The sequence below is a fragment of the Myxocyprinus asiaticus genome, chromosome 19 (genome assembly GCF_019703515.2).
Source record: "Myxocyprinus asiaticus isolate MX2 ecotype Aquarium Trade chromosome 19, UBuf_Myxa_2, whole genome shotgun sequence".
NCBI classification, from domain to species: domain Eukaryota; kingdom Metazoa; phylum Chordata; class Actinopteri; order Cypriniformes; family Catostomidae; genus Myxocyprinus; species Myxocyprinus asiaticus.
The window spans coordinates 19022804-19039241 of record NC_059362.1 but is presented as its reverse complement, the minus strand read 5'-3'; the positions used below and the strand labels follow the sequence as shown (position 1 = coordinate 19039241).

General features: G+C 39.2%; 1 protein-coding gene across 2 annotated transcripts in view; it reads right to left on the bottom strand.

Moving 5' to 3' along the window:
• Positions 1-16438, bottom strand: part of kctd1 (potassium channel tetramerization domain containing 1) — a 43973-nt gene that overhangs the window by 26756 nt on the left and 779 nt on the right. The window contains exon 1 of one of the 2 annotated variants that reach the window (XM_051644678.1): positions 6165-7634. The exons of the other annotated variant lie outside the window; for it this stretch is intronic. Coding sequence (XP_051500638.1) covers positions 6165-7484 — 1320 coding nt within the window. The 5' untranslated portion in view covers positions 7485-7634. Of the gene's footprint in view, positions 1-6164; positions 7635-16438 lie in introns of those variants that run through there. 2 annotated transcript variants of the gene reach the window in all.

Sequence of the window (16438 nt, the reverse complement as noted above, 5' to 3'; positions counted from 1 at the left end):
GGATAGTTCACCCAAAAATTAAAATTCTCTCATCATTTACTCACCCACATGCCATCTCAGATGTGTATGACTATCTGTCTTGTGCAGAACACAAACAAAGATTTTTAGGTCCTAAAGGTCCACACAATGCAAGTTAATGGTGGCCAGAACTTTAAAGGTACAAAAAGCACATAAAGGCAGCATAAAAGTAATCCACAAGACTCCAGTGTTTAAATCTGTCTCCAGAAGCGATATGATAGGTGTGGGTAAAAAAACAGATCAATATTCTTTTTTACCATAAATCTCCACTTTCACTTTCTTCTTCTTTTGTTTTCTGGGCGATTCGCATTCTTCATGCATATTGCCACCTACTGGTTAGGGCTGGACAAAGGTGGAGATTTATAGTAAAAAAGAACTTAAATACTGATTGGTTTTTCACCCACACCTATCATATCACTTCTGAAGATATGGATTTAACCACTAGAGTCATATAGATTACTTTTATGCTGCCTTTATGTGCTTTTTGGACCTTCAAAGTTCTGGTCACCATTCACTTGCATTGAATGCACCAACAGAGCTGAGATATTCTTCTAAAAATCTTTGTTTGTGTTCTTCAGAAGAAAGTAAGTCATACACATCTGGGATGGCATGAGGAATTTCCAAACAGAGTTTCCAAACACTCTTAGAACTCCTGCCACTGTCAAGCCCTTTAAACGAAACAAGATTTTAAAAGTGTTGCAGGGCCACAGTGTTTTCACACTTCTTGGAAGTCAGCCTACAAATGGCTCACTTATAGTTGCCTCTGCACAAGAAACTTAGATAGGAGAAAGTATTTTAAATGTATTTAGACAATGTGAGTGTGGAATTAGAGGACACAACAAAAAACACAAATAATCATTTTACCTTGACCACTGCATTACAACACAACTGGAAGGAATTACATTTACCAATGATAGCATTACAGGTGACTTCGCTGTGAGCACTAAACAACATTTATTACTACAGCCTCACTCTCATTAGCATCAGCCGGGGCTCATTCCAAGGGGTTTGTTTGACATAATATCTGCTTGTGCTGGGTAATAACTGTTTGCTAAATCTCTGCGGTCAGTACTGAGGCACAATGAAACAGCCAGCGGCAAACTTTCCTTTAAAGATGAAAAACAGAACAGAAACAAACAAACAAAACTGTAACATAAGTGTACTTAGTGCAAGTGCATATCAATGTCTTTTTTGCCTAGAGCAACGTAATGCTATCTCAGTTGACTGTCTTGGAGAATGAAACATGCTGAGAGAATGAGTTCACAAGGTTAGCTTATACAGAGACCTGAAAAACAAGCATAAACCCTCTGTAATACACAAAACATGTGCGAGTAAACATGCATCCAGGCTAATACATTAAAGCACTAATGATAAACATATCTGGCACTACTGGGTGTTTAGCGGTAACAATTTTTTCTGATGGTGGCTGAATGCCTGTGGGAAGACTAACTTAGGCCAAAAATGCATTTTCTCATCCCTCATCTTAAAAACTGTTTTATTTAAATTTCTTGCTAATCTTAGTTTTGTAGTGTAGGGATTGAAGAAATGAGAGAATTAGGTGGAATTTTGTTATTATTCAATTAGCAGAGGCTTTTGACCAAAGAAGGTGTAATGTGCATACAGTCATTTTTATTCACATGTATATAAAATGTAAATGTACAAGTCGTGATATAGCTTAAGCTTAAAGAATAAAGCTTGTTCACTCAACTGTATTGAAACAGTATTCAAACTGAATTTTATAGGGGCATCAATTGGGAACAGAGCACTAAATTAGTGTAATCCATTAAGGTGACAGTAAAAAAAAAAAGTGATATATTAATGCAAGACATTAAGACACTGGCAATTCATAAACAGTACAGAATTGGGGTGTTAAATGCACAAATAATATATATACACTGGCGGCCAAAAGTTTGGAATAATGTACAGATTTTGCTGTTTCATAAGGAAATTGGTTCTTTAATTCACCAAAGTGGCATTCAACTGATCACAAAGTATAGTCAGGACATTGTTGATGTAAAAAAACAGCACCCTCACTATTTGAAAAAAGTAGTTTTTGATCAAATCTAGACAGGCCCCATTTCCAGCAGCCATAACTCCAACACCTTATCCTTGAGTAATCATGATAAATTGCTAATTTGGTACTAGAAAATCACTTGCCATTATATCAGACACAGTTGAAAGCTATTTGGTTCGTTAAATGAAGCTTTGTGTTTGTTTTTGAGTTGCCACAGTATGCAATAGTCTTAAGGTCAATATTAGGTCAAAAATGGCATAAAAGAAACAGCTTTCTCTAGAAACTTGTCAGTCAATCATTGTTTTGAGGAATGAAGGCTATACAATGCTTGGAACTGCCAAAAAACTGAAGATTTCACACAAAGGTGTACACTACAGTCTTCAAAGACAAAGGACAATTGACTCTAACAAGGACAGAAAGACATGTGGAAGGCCAGATGTACAACTAAACAAGAGGATAAGCACATCAGAGTCTCTAGTTTGAGAAATAGATGCCTCACATGTCCTCAGCTGACAGCTTCATTGAATTCTACCCGCTCAACACCAGTTTCATGTACAACAGTGTGATGAGGAGGAGGGCTGGGCCGGGCCGTGACTACGCACGCCCGGCCCCCAATTGGACTAATCAGCCAAGGAGAGGGATAAGTGCAGTGGAACACGGCAGTTCAGGAGAGAGAGATAGCCTCATGCAGCTGCCATGTGTGTGTTTGTGTTGTGTGTCTTTTTGTTTTCATTAAACATTCATTCATTGAACATTATCCATTCCCAACCTTAACCTTGTTACAAACAGTAAAGAGAAGACTTAAGGGTGCAGGCCTTTTTGGAAGAATTGCAAAGAAAAAGACACTTTTGAAACAGAAAAACAAAAAGAAAAGGTTAGAGTGGGCAAAGAAACACAGACATTGGACAACAGATAATTGGAAGAGTGTTATGGATCTTAACCCCATTGAGCTTTTGTGGGCTCAGACTGTAAGGTGTGTGAGAAGTGCCCGACAAGACAGCCACATCTATGGCAAGTGCTATAGGAAGCTTGGGGTGAAATGTCACCGGAGTATCTGGACAAACTGACAGCTAGAATGCCAAGAATCTGCAAAGCTGTCATTGCTGCACGTGGAAGATTTTTTGATGAGAACTCTTTAAAGTAGTTTAAAGCAGTTTTTCAAATGTAATAGTAATTTTTCACATTATTAATGTCCTGACTATACATTGTGATCAGTTGAATGCCACTTTGGTGAATAAAAGTACCAATTTCTTTCCATAAGAGCAAAATCTGTACATTATTCCAAACTTTTAGCCACCAGTGTATATATTTTTCCCTTAATTGATACTCGTGGCTGCGGTTGGAATGAGTGAAGAAAATCTTGCAGTGAATGCCTAAATCAGTGCCAAGTTGTTTCAGCAGAGGTTGTTCTAAGTGTAAAACATTTTGCTGTGCTGCAGACACATCTTAGACACCACTGATGTACAGCAACTTGGAAAACAAGAGAGCAAACACTTCACACAATTTAATTAGCAGGGAGGAAGATGTTTCTAGGTTGTGAGTGTGAAATTATAAAGGGGTTATTACTGACAAGATTTTTCCAATATTTATCCAGGATGCTCAGTACTCTCTTCCCCCTCTAGTAATATCTAATACATATTTACCCCAGACACAAACTTTTTTGGACACTACGTACTATGATTTCAGTGCATGCCTACACACACACACACACACACACACACACACACACAAAGGAATAGCAGCAAACATTTGAACACACATTATGATGGTGTACAACAATCTACAGAAAAAAAAAATACCGGAGGATAAATCTTTTTGTGTGTATTGAAGAGAAAATATGCACGATATGTATCTGAATGTGGCGCTATCACTGGAGCACTGTGTTTGGTTTGATTCTGTGTATTAATGTAGTGTAATGCAGCTGAAGTCTACATTGAAAAAAAGTAAGATTTACTTGAAGGGAAATTTCACCCAAAAATGAAAATTCTCTCATCATTTACTCACCCTCATGACATTCCAGATGTGTATGACTTTCTTTCTTCTGCTGAACACAAACGCAGATTTTTAAAAGAATATTTCAGCTCTGTAGGTCCATACAATGCAAGTGAATGGCGGCCAGAACTTTGAAGGTCCAAAAAGCACATAAAGGCAGCATAAAAGTAATACATACGACTCCAGTGGTTAAAACCGTCTTCAGAAGTGATAATAATAGGTGTGGGTGAGCAACAGATCAATATTTAAGTCCTTTTTTAAACATAAATCTCCACTTTCACTTTTAAAATGTAAAATAATGTGAAAGTGAAAGTGGAGATTTATAGTAAAAAAAAGGACTTAAATATTGATCTTTTATGTTTCCTTTATGTGATTTTTGGAGCTTCAAAGTTTTGGCACCCATTCATTTGCATTGAAAGAACCTACAGAGCTGAAATATTCTTCTAAAAATCTTAATTTGTGTTCTGCAGAAGAAAGAAAGTCATACACATCTGGTATGTCAAGAAAGTGAGTAAATGATGAGAGAGTTTACATTTTTGGGTGAACTATCCCTTTTTAAGTGTTTGAACATGGTTTTTCTTAGTAAATTGTAATGGTATAAAATTAAGTATAGTGTCCTTAACTTCATGACACTATTGATTAAAGTGAGTAAATTTAACTCAAACATTTTAGTTAATACAGTAGCTTTTACTTACAAATATGGTGTACATGGAACTTAAACAAACTTATAAATATTTAAATTAACCTTTTGTACTTTCCTTACAAACACGATTAATCATGTGCCACATGAAATACAGAAGCCTTCCACATGCTATGTAGTTTACTAACTCGACAATATCACCTTTCATTACTGGCAATAGAAGCAAGATCAGAGCTGCGCATGCAGACCAAAACACTTGGTGCACAAAACATGATGATGGTAACAATCAACAGGTAAAACAAAATCAACAATAAAAACGGTGTAAATAAACTTGCAAACAGTGAAACCATGCAAGCTCATTAACTATTCAATTCCAGTGCATGCTGGAAACACCAGCTTCGAAAAGTTAAGTAAAATGAACTTATTTTATTTACCAGTTAAATTTACTCAAATTAGCGAATAAAAATGACAAGGTTTTCTATTTTAGGACTGATACATGGTGACGCATTGTAAAGATAAACAATCCTAAATAATTATATTTACTTATAAGCTAGAGCATTGACTTTTACTTCTTTGTATCGAGTACAAATGTAGAACTTACTTAACATTTTCAAGTTCACACTTTGACTTTCTTATTCAATGTAAAAAGTACTTAATCTATTCTGTTATATTTACTTCAGCACAAAATCCTTTTTTTCTGTATACAATTGACACACTACAAACAGCTTTTCGCAGACATTGTGTTTAGGAGTCAATGTTTCTTGTTGGAGTCCCGCACAGGTGCAATATTAGCTCATTCCTCCGCAGGCAAAGAATGCTTTTATTTTTCACACTCACCTTCACTCACCTGCTAAGGGTAAAGGCCCAGGAAAGAAATCGGTACTTGTTTTAGTGTAGCCTACTTACAAAGCATAGCCTAATAATATTCACCAAGAATCAATCTTAATCATTCCTAATAGACCACCACTGGTGACTTTTGCAGTGGCCTCTGAACAAAGATAGAAATGGACTTGTTTTCAGAGTTAGGAAAAAAAAAAAAGGACAAACACATGGCAATAAACTTGTTTAAAAGTCTTGATATAGAAATACTAAACCATACAGAGAAACTCTTAAATAATAAACAAACAAACAAACAATGAATACACAGAACAACTTGCTTAGATCATTGTGGAGGACCAGTGACAGGACAATTCAAGGTTGCGTTTCAGGTCAAACTGAAAGCATTCTCTCTGAGGGCTACACACCACAAATGACATTATAATGAACAAGTAGCCTAAACGAGGGACTTTTCTGGCCAATGCTCCACATAAAATGACATACAGAAGAGTCAGATTTGACAGCCCACTGTTGTTGCTTTTATTCATTCATTTGCATACATCTGACTCACAGACGACAGCTTGTAAAACTTATTTCACGCTTTTGCAAGACTGCAATGTTCACCAAAAACGTTTTATGACGTCATACCGATTTGCCAAATATATGGAATCGCTATTAGCCTACCTGCGAAGGAAGCATATGAGGGGGTTCTCCGTTGCCTTCGCAATGAGAGGTAACCCGCGCGGTGACCGTCGGAGACTCCGCGCGCTCCACAGCAGCGCGAGCGCACAGTCTTTTTGGCGATGCCCCTGGCCCTGGTCCTGAAACGCTCACCGGATAGACGAGCGTCCGCGGGCGCTTGATCACTTTCTGCGGTTTGAGCTCGGGCTCGTCCTCGCAGTCCTGCACGCAGCTCAGCAGCACGTGCTGGAAGTGATGTGCCTCGCGGGCTCCGTTGACCGTTTCCGGAGAGACGTGGAGAGGCGCTAACTTTGACCCGATGCCCGCAATGCCGTTGAGCGTTGCTATGGAGACGGCGCCGATGCAGTGGTTTGTGTAGGTCTTTGACAATTTGGCGGCCCGCGAGAGCATCTGCATTCTCGTGCCCAGCAGGTTTTTACCGATGGCTTTATTCTCGTACCAGGTCGTGTCACTTTCGCTGCAGTGATCCCGCGGGCGCTGGAAAAAAGCCTTGCAGAGAGCATTGCGCTTCGAGAGGTACTTCACGAAGCTCGCGTAAGGACAAAAGTCCGTGCCGGTCTCGTACATGCGGGGAAGGTTGTCATCGTCCGTGTCAGACCTTTTTTTATTCCAGGAGGAGGAACGAGATTTGTGGTACGGCCCGAGAGCTTTGAAGTAGACAAACTTTCTTCCGTCCTCGTCCATGGCTAAACCGAAAGAGTCCTCCTCGAGCTCTCGCTGATTCTCCCGTCCCCTCGTGCAGAAGTACATGCAAGTCTCGAACCACACTTTATTGAGCAGCCCGAAAGGCGTGCTGGCGCTGAACACGTTAGAAGTGTAGAGTTTTCTCAGGTCCGAGCGCGTGATGGCTTGTTTCTGCACCACGGGACCGGCGCCCTGCTCCTCCAGTTTGCGTATGACCGCGGCGAGCGCCAGGTTGGCACTGCGCAGCTCGGGGTCCTTGGTGAGGTCGAGCGTGCGGCAGAAGGGGGGCTCATTCAGGTACCGGTTGAGCGAGCTCCGTATGCTGATGAGAGAGGACTTGCTGTACAGCTGGCCGCTTTTGGAGCGCGCTTCGGAATAGAAAGAGCGCAGCACTTTGCAGAGCGCGTGCTTATCCATGCTCTCAAAGTCCGTATTTTGCGTCTTCTCTGTCAGGTATTCCCTGAAGATTCGCACCGCGTATCGGGTGGCCAGGCGCGTGTTCTCACTGAGCCTACAGCGATCGGACGGGGAGCGATGCATGTCTCCCTCGGGCTCCGAGTCTACAGCTGCGCACAACGGGTCGAGCTTGTCCCCGCAGCGCTGGTCCGTATTCCGCATGAGGACCGCTTCCTCCGTTTCCACGGTAGCACAGCTGTCGGGCTCCCCGCACTCCTCCCACTCTAACTCGGCTTCTTCTTCTGACACTTCTCCCTCGTCCCCTGTGATCTGGATCTCCTGTATCTCTCCCTCCTCTTCCACGCCTGAGCCTCCGTCTCTGCCCCGATCCTCTGCCATCAGGTCCGGTTCATCTCTACAGCAGCGGTCCCTGCTGCCAGGCATTCTCGCCATATTGCAGTCTGACAGTGTATGAGTCCCGAGGCAGTGCGCATGCGCTATATTGGACCGCAGAGCTTTTTTGTGTGTTTTAGTGACCTTCAGCTACGACTTAGCACAAGCACGCGCTCTTAAAGGTGCAGGGAAAGGGGAGCTAGAATCCCCAAAATTAAAGCGATGCTCCCATACACCCACTCTCAACACACTTAGAGAAAGAGATACATGATGAGAAAGAGACAAACAGTCAGCTATACTCTGTATTGGACTGCAGCTGAGTTAGGCAATAAATCTGCAATCATTCCTTCAAACATGCATAACACACACACACACACACACACACACACACACCTGCTAATTATTAAAAGAGCATGCAGCTCAGGCAGGCTGCCTTGATTTGGGAGTTTCCAGTAGCAGCTGTGATCTTGTCTAACCCTGAGGCCATACTGTAGATCTTTCTATGGGTATGTCATGTGTCTATACATCCTTTTGTGTATATGTAAGAAAGAGAGACAATGTGACATACTTTCTCTATTCAGAGAGAGAGAGAGAGAGAGAGAGAGAGAGAGAGAGAGAGAGAGAGAGATGAAGGTGTGATGAGCTAATTGATATTTCTGTGTATTTCTGTGAAAGTGCACATCCTGGGGTGTCTGTATGCAATGATTGCCAGTAGGCATGAAATACCACACTAAAAATAGTTTCATTGAAATCTCACAAACTCAGAATCACCATCTGACACAACTCTGAATTCTATTGCTATTCTATTCTATTTGCTATTCAAGTTTTGATTGAATTATATTTCACTTCTGCTGCCCTCAAAAAATAGCTCTTTTGCTGAACTTGATTCAATTGTGGACAGTAGTTCAACATGTTTGAAATAAGTTTTCTTAACTTAAAATTACTATGTAATCTCAACACAAACACTTTGTGTAGAAATAACCTAGTTGAATTGAGTTAACTAACAAAATTAGGCATGTCAATGTAACTCATAAATCTCTTTTATTTCTTTATATACTAACTAGTGAAAGTTAATGTTAGCATGCTAAATACATGCTGGTTGTATGCTATGGTTAGCACAGCAATTGTTCAACGAAGCAGGAATCAATTCCATATGCGACATCGACCTGTCCTCATCGTTAGCTCAAGCTCCACTCTTCACCATAAAGGTAACCCCCAAAACTCCAACATAACAAGAACTCTTCTAAATCTCAATATAACAAAACATTAAACACTAACAGGTATGCCCCTTTATATTCGTCTCACACAAAACACATAAAATAACACTTAATTTTAACATTTACTCTCCCTATCCAGTCCCAGGCAAAGCCTACTTGGAAATGGAAATCACTTGTCCAGTTTCATCAATGCTACATTAACAGCACAAAAAGTATTCATGTAATCCCAACTCAAATAGATGAAGTGAACTTCCATTTTACCTATTTAAATGGATAGAACACAATGAAAGCAAGTTGTGAGAAAATGTTCTAGAATTGTTTTGCTTTAGTTCATTTTAATTAAGTAAATTGAACACGCAGCAAAAATCCTTTGTGTTCTGATATGCGTTTATGTGCTGTGACTTTTAATTTGTACTGAAAAATTTCTCAGATTTCCCTTTTCTCTCATATTCTGTGTAGCAAGAGAGGCTGTTATAATCCGAACGGAGCGTCTCTGGATTATTTCAGTGCTACTTTTTAACGCATTGGTATTTTCATGTATACGTGATTGCATTCAAAATTGCTTTTGGCCCTGTTAATAAAGAGCCATATGAAATATGCCAATTTTCATTTAATTCATTAAACTCGTCCACTGATTTAAGATCATAATACTGTAGATGAGTGTCCTTGATCAAGAACACAATCCTAAATGCTTCTACATTAACGCCTCTCTCCTTTCCTCTGTGATTTTGTGTGTATGTCGTGAGAACCCTTAGGCAACTGCTGTCTCAGTATGAACAGCACAGAGCTGAGGTTTGGCTCTGGAGAATAAGGCAGATGTTTGTCTCCGGCACTATGCCTCAGAGAGATGCAACGCATGAGGAAGCGGATTTTAGAGCTCAGTAGGGCTCAAAGCTAGAGGAGGGCTTAAAAAAAAGCTCTATTCATCCATCAGCAAATCAACAGTGATCATCTGACTCATTAACTTTATACGGTCAGAGACTTTTTATAGTCTTGTGAACATTTCCTATAGAAACAGATCACAAACAGAATGTATTTACATGTAAACACAAAAGCATCAAAAGTCTTTGTTTTCTAGTTTTAGTAAATTTCATTTTCAGATGTGACGAGCTTTAGCTGCGTGTAAATATTTCAACTTGTGTGACTAGACCATATGCGATCGCCCGACCGGATGTGATGTATTCATTCAAAACTATGAACACGAAATGAGCAATATCAAACGATTTTGTCCTAAACTTTAATCTAAATGCCTGCTTCTTTGGCAGATTGGACAATTATGAATGTATAAGTCAGAAATAATCATTTGTGTTGCAAATACTGTATATTACAAAAGGCTTTTGTAATTACAGTAAATGTGTACATGTGTCATTTATTTCTGCACATGCAAAACCTTTATATTTAAAATCACATCTATGAATTTCTACTTCCTATTTGCTGAATTTTTGTTAACTATTATAACTATAAAACTGTATTAATAATAATGATATTAATGCATATAATAATAATATAATAAATACTGAGTGAATGTTAATCATGAATTTCACTGGAATCATCCTACTTCTCAACAAAATCACACACAGTATTGTCATTCTGAGGTTTGGTAGCAAACTTTAGGTAGCTTCACCCTTACTTGTGCGTGGTACGTCCTGTCATGTCAAAAGCAAATAGATCCCCTAATAATCAATGAAGCTGTCTACACTGGAAGCGTCTGTTGCGTAGCGCCAACAGTAAATGAATGCCCCGTTCTATTGCTGACGTGCTGCAGAGCTACTCCAGCCAATTCCTTCTGAAATAAAATGATTTTACTTACCAAATATCATGAATTTTGTTTGTTAAATATTTAAATAAATTCTGACTGCTACATTAAAGCCAGCTCATGATGTTTCTGGTCTACGTTCTTAAATAATATTTTGTGTCTAACCACATTTACGCAGCTTTAGCAACAATAACATTACAATAATAATTATATAATAATTAGACATTTTGAATGTTCACTTCGATGCATCCAGTGTAAACAGCCTCAAGCTGTTGTGGTGCATTGCGTCAACAGATGTGCCTGGTGTAGACAGGGTGTTACAACGAATACAATCCATTGCGAGCAGTTTGACAGTTCATCACGACTGTCACTAGGTGGAGAAATACAACAGTCGTGAAAAGGCAGCGTGAGGCCCTCCCACACTAAACAACTCGGAAGTCTCAATCATAATAATAGTACAAGATAGCAAAATCCTAGAGAAAACTGAATGAACCATCAAACTATGTCATTATGATTTTTAAGTTTATGCCCTTACCCAAACCCTAAACCTAAATCATGATTTTAAAAGGTTCACTCGGTAATTCTTTTCCTCAAATAAAAAGTTTTATTCTAAAGAAATTAATATTAATTTTCAAAACATATGTATAAAATCATGACCATTCATGTGAGAATGAAGAGTTCAGTCATATCAGTAACCATTAGGCTTGGGATCTATGCCTTTTTTACGCATCAATAATCAGAAGATTTTCCCGATGATAATTGATATATATCAGGATTTATTTCAGATATAAATAGGGCTGCTCGTTGCACAATAATATTTGTCTCTTCAGACATATTTTTCAACACAACTTTAATAAAATGTGAGCGGCAGGGTAAATTAAAGGGGGTTGCACACCGGACCCAACTGGTGGATGACATGGCGCGTTCTAAAATTCAAAACAATTATTTATCTTCTACAATGGTACGCACACACCGCCAACACTCAGCGTCAACATTCTGAAGTGCCAAATGATTATTAAAGGACAAAAATTATTTACCTTAGCCATCACTAGATGATGTATTGTGTATATGTATCTTTCATATAGCCTACACAATGTATTTTCAGTTACAAGTATGTCTTTTGTGGTTAGACAACTTGAATGAAAGACCTATTCAAGGCTACATAGAGAAATTGCATAATAAACATTGTTACTTCTAATCGTTCAGTTCGCACAATTTCATAAACTAACCTGTAAAACCAAGGTCACTTTGTTCATTCTTGAAGTAAAAAACATTCATAACTCTGCACTGCTATCTCCTTCTCCGCTTCAGCTCCTCCTGTGTAATACATGTTATATCGCCCTCTTGTGGTCTCCCAACGCTATTACGCCAGACTGTTACACAGAGGCCAATTGTAAAGCACGCAAACTGGGTTTCTAATTTAAATCTTGGCTAATTTTAATATATCAATGACTCAAAAGTATATCGCTAAAATAAAGTGCTGATCAATAATCGATATATCGATATTTTATGACATCCCTTGTAACCTTATAAAAACACTTTATTCAACATGAAGCAGTAGCGCCTCATGAGGGCAGCCATGTTAGCATCACATGACCAGCTGAATACTACTTGCTTAATCTCAGTAACTGCCCTGTTATAGAACACTTTCATTCGTGGATTAAATTAATCCTGGTTTACTGTGCATAATGAATTTCTACGATGTCATTAGTAACTGAAAACTACTGTGTTTGAATGATGCAGCATCCAGGCCACTAGCTGTCAGTGTATGCCAATGTAAGCCACTTCGACATAAATTACTAAATGCACCGTTAAGAGGAAAATTACTGTTGTGTCCCACAGAAGAAAGAAAACATCGGGGTTTGGTACTAGACAAGGGAAGCATATTACAGGATATTGACATACATCAGTCATTTGTACTGCATAAATAAATATGGAATGAGACAGCAAATTTGTTCAAAGACATTTCCTTTCTTAAAATAGTGTTGTATAGGAGGCTAGCTTAAAGTTAATGTCTGTATTATATCAATCTGAAATTCTGTTTATTGATTGGTCTCTACAAATAAAAGCTGTACATTTTCGTACGAGATAAGTCGTACGATTTCACCATTTTGTACGAAGTTGTCATGATACTATGTTGACTTCAACTCATAAGTAGAGTGCTCCATGGCCTGAAAGAGGTGTGTCAGATTGGAAAGACCAAAAAATGTACAGTGTTGGGAGTGCCCAAAGTGAAATATAGAAACCGCAGAGACAGTTCCCTGGGAGAAACCTGGCGTAAAGTCCCTTGCTCAAGGCCACAATGGGAATACGTATTGTAATGTTGGTAACCCAACTTCCTGGGTTACCCCTAGCTAAAACTGAACCAGCAACCCTTGTGGTAGAAGCTCCAATTCTTAATAATTAAGCTACCGGCTAACACTGGTCTTGTATCTCATTTCTCTACACTGCAGAGCACACTTATATCCATGTGTGAGAATGATCCTCCATTTTGAAACGAGAGACCTCTCTTCTTTTGTCTCATTCTGTCATTCCTGCCCACAGGCATGTCACCAGAAACAGCTCTGACATCTCTCAAGGGAAAGAGAAGAGAGGAGAGATGGAGTGAGAGAGCATGAATAAATGCTCTCTCACAGCAAAAAAATAAACCCTCCTTTCCACATTTAAATTCTCGTTAGCGGAGCCCATTTCACACCTAGATAGTCAATTAGCAATTAGCAAAGCTTTAAAGTGCAGTCCTGAGCCGGGGCCCTGATCCCGGCCTGATTTGTATGCACTTTGTGCTGATAGCGATAAGAGAGAGGCTGAATACATGTATAGTTTTAAATTTAATTTCATAATCATTTGCATGGCAGGGTAGCCTGCGGGTGAGAGGGAAAATAACATGCCCACTCTTCAAAAGGGAGATCAGGCTCGTTACATGGCTGTGTGGAGGATTGGAGAGGGGCTTTTTTATGTGCAGGCAGGTAATTTGTACCCTGACTAATCTGAAGAGATAGAGAAGTTCACAGGAAGCACTTTTTAAAAAACAGTGTGAGCGCTGCATCACAAATCGCCTCTACCTCCAAGGCTTGGGAGAGAATGAAAGAGCGAGAGAGAAAGAGAGAGAGAGAGGCACACCAAGGTGCGATATAGCTGAACCTACTGCCAGAGCCCAAGGCTGCCTAAAAAAAGAGTAACTACTGAATGTGTGAGTGTGTGTCTGGGTATGTACAGCTCAGAGAGCGATAGAAACCATATTTGAGAGGGCCAACACAGTGTTTGACCAAGTATGCATCTTTGAGTGAGAAAGACTGAATATGATGTAGCACCTGAAGATCATATAGATATTTTCACAACAGTCTGTTTGGTGAATGGCTACAATGCATTTCACATCTTTGTGGCACAGGAGAGAGAGACAGGAAGACGGAAAGATTTGCATGACTTGTTGTGCTTTCTCTTCCTTAATCTTAACCAAATTCATGGGTGCATATGCATTAATATGGATATGCTGGAGAAACAGTAAAGACAGTGTGAGGATTAAGTAACCTGTTTTTGAGGTGATTCCAAGCTCACAGTTAACATGTTGAATTTTCTAGTCAGAGTGAGTCAGAAAACTTAGCAACTATGCCCTGTTCGTAGGCAGCAATTCAGCATCTGTTTCTCAACTCATTGCATGCAATCCATTGTGCGTATACGTGCGTTTTAGTGGGTGATTGTGTTCTGCACAGGAATGCTTGTGTTCTTTGTGAGACCAATTACATTTGTGCTTTATGATCCCCTTAAGTTATACAAGACTTCTTCCAGATTTAGCAGACGAAGCAGTGCTGACTATGTCATCCACACACATACTTATTTTATTCTGTCTGTGTGTTTATTCCTTGAGTAAAATTGCAACATGCATTGCTATAGGCCAATTACAAACCCTCATGCACAATTTCACCATACTCCTGACAATATTCACCTTAAAGGGATAGTTCACTCAAAAATGAAAATTCTCTCATCATTTACTCACCGTCATGCCATCCCAGATGTGTATGACTTTCTTCTGCTGAACACAAACAAAGATGTTAGAAGAATTTCTCAGCAATGTAGGTCCATACAATGCAAGTGAATGGTGACCAAAACTTTGAAGATCCAAAAAACATAAAGGCAGCATAAAAGTAATGCAAACGACTCCAGTGGTTAAGTCCATATATTCAGAAGCTATATGATAAGAAACAGATCAATATTTAAGTCCTTTTTTACTATCTCCATGTTCACATTCACATTCTTCTTTTGTTTTTTGGCAATTTGCATTCTTTGTGCATATCGCCACCTCCTCGGTGGCGAGGAGAATTTGTTGTAAAAAAAGGACTTAAATATTGTTTCTCATCCACACCTATCATATCACTTCAGAAGACATGGATTTAATCACTAGAGTTGTGTGGAATACTTTCATGCTGCCTTTATGTGCTTTTTGGACCTTCAAAGTTCTGGCTTCCATTCATTTGCTTTGTATGAACCAACAGAGCTTAAATATTCTAAAAATCTTTGTTTGTGTTCAGCAGAAGAAAGAAAGTCATAAAGGTCTGGGATGGCATGAGGTTGAGTATACGATGGGTGAACTATTCCTTTAATAGCATCACAATATCTATTTCTCTCAATATAATGTCAAATCCTGTTTGTAGAATCAAAGTAATTTTCTTTCATAATTGTGACTTCCTGCAATTCTTCAAGTGCGGTCCAGGTGTAATTTTGATGACTGACCTTGGTAATTACACTGCTCTTCATTTATCTGCTTGTATGCTGCTACAGGAATGATGAACAAAGAGATTTTTTGTTACTTCAGTAGTTTGCATGTTAATGTAATTCTTGAACAGAGGTAAAGGAAAACAGATTTGGCTCGGTGTCCATAATAGAGGGCCCAAGCTCAAGACTCGACACAACTCTGACTACCCCCTAGACTTTAACTAAATTGAGCTTAGTAAATACAAACATAATGTAGAGCTGGGGTGGAGGAGGGATGTCAGAAGAATTAGGTAAGCAGCAGTTTACATATGCTTACTCTAGCATTGTGATTGGTTGGATTAAATGAACATGCTCCTCCCGAACTTTGTTTTGAAACGCCATTTAAAAACACATATTTTCTTTCATTCTGAGAAGCATATATGGTATAAGCGGATTTGTTTACAAACCTTTTATGGAAAACCTTTGGATGGATGGATGGATGGATGGATGGATGATTTCAGGACAACAGATTGCAGATGGATGAAATATTTCAGGACAACTGATTTCGGCATCTGTAGCCTTCAGCACTGCACACAGAAGTTTTAGTGCCTCCTCTAGTGCACAATAGTATGCCCTTTTGAATTCCACCCTTGTCCTGGCAACCTAATTATACTATATATCTTGTTACCTTAATTACCAGATGCCAGTACCACACACTTTATCCACTTGGGCAATCCCACGAGCTTGTACTATATACACTGTAGTGCCACAGCTGTGAGCCAAAATGATAAAATGATAAACTTATAGGACGAGTTTAGTCAACGAATTCTAACCGTAACATGCGCACGTGCGTCTTGCTCCTCTTGCTCGCGCTCTGAGCGTACAGCAGCTGTAACGCATTACAGAAGATGACAATGAAGCAATATTTGCGGGACATTTTAAAGGACTTTAAATAATTTCGGTTCACATTTGCAACCATCACCAAACACATACATAAAAGAAAAAAAAACACAATCGTCAACACGAAAAAAGTATTAAAAATTAGTAAAATGCTATCGTTTTGACAACACAAGACCTTCTCGTGGTATGAACACAAAAGCACCCGTGGCACAACAGTCTCA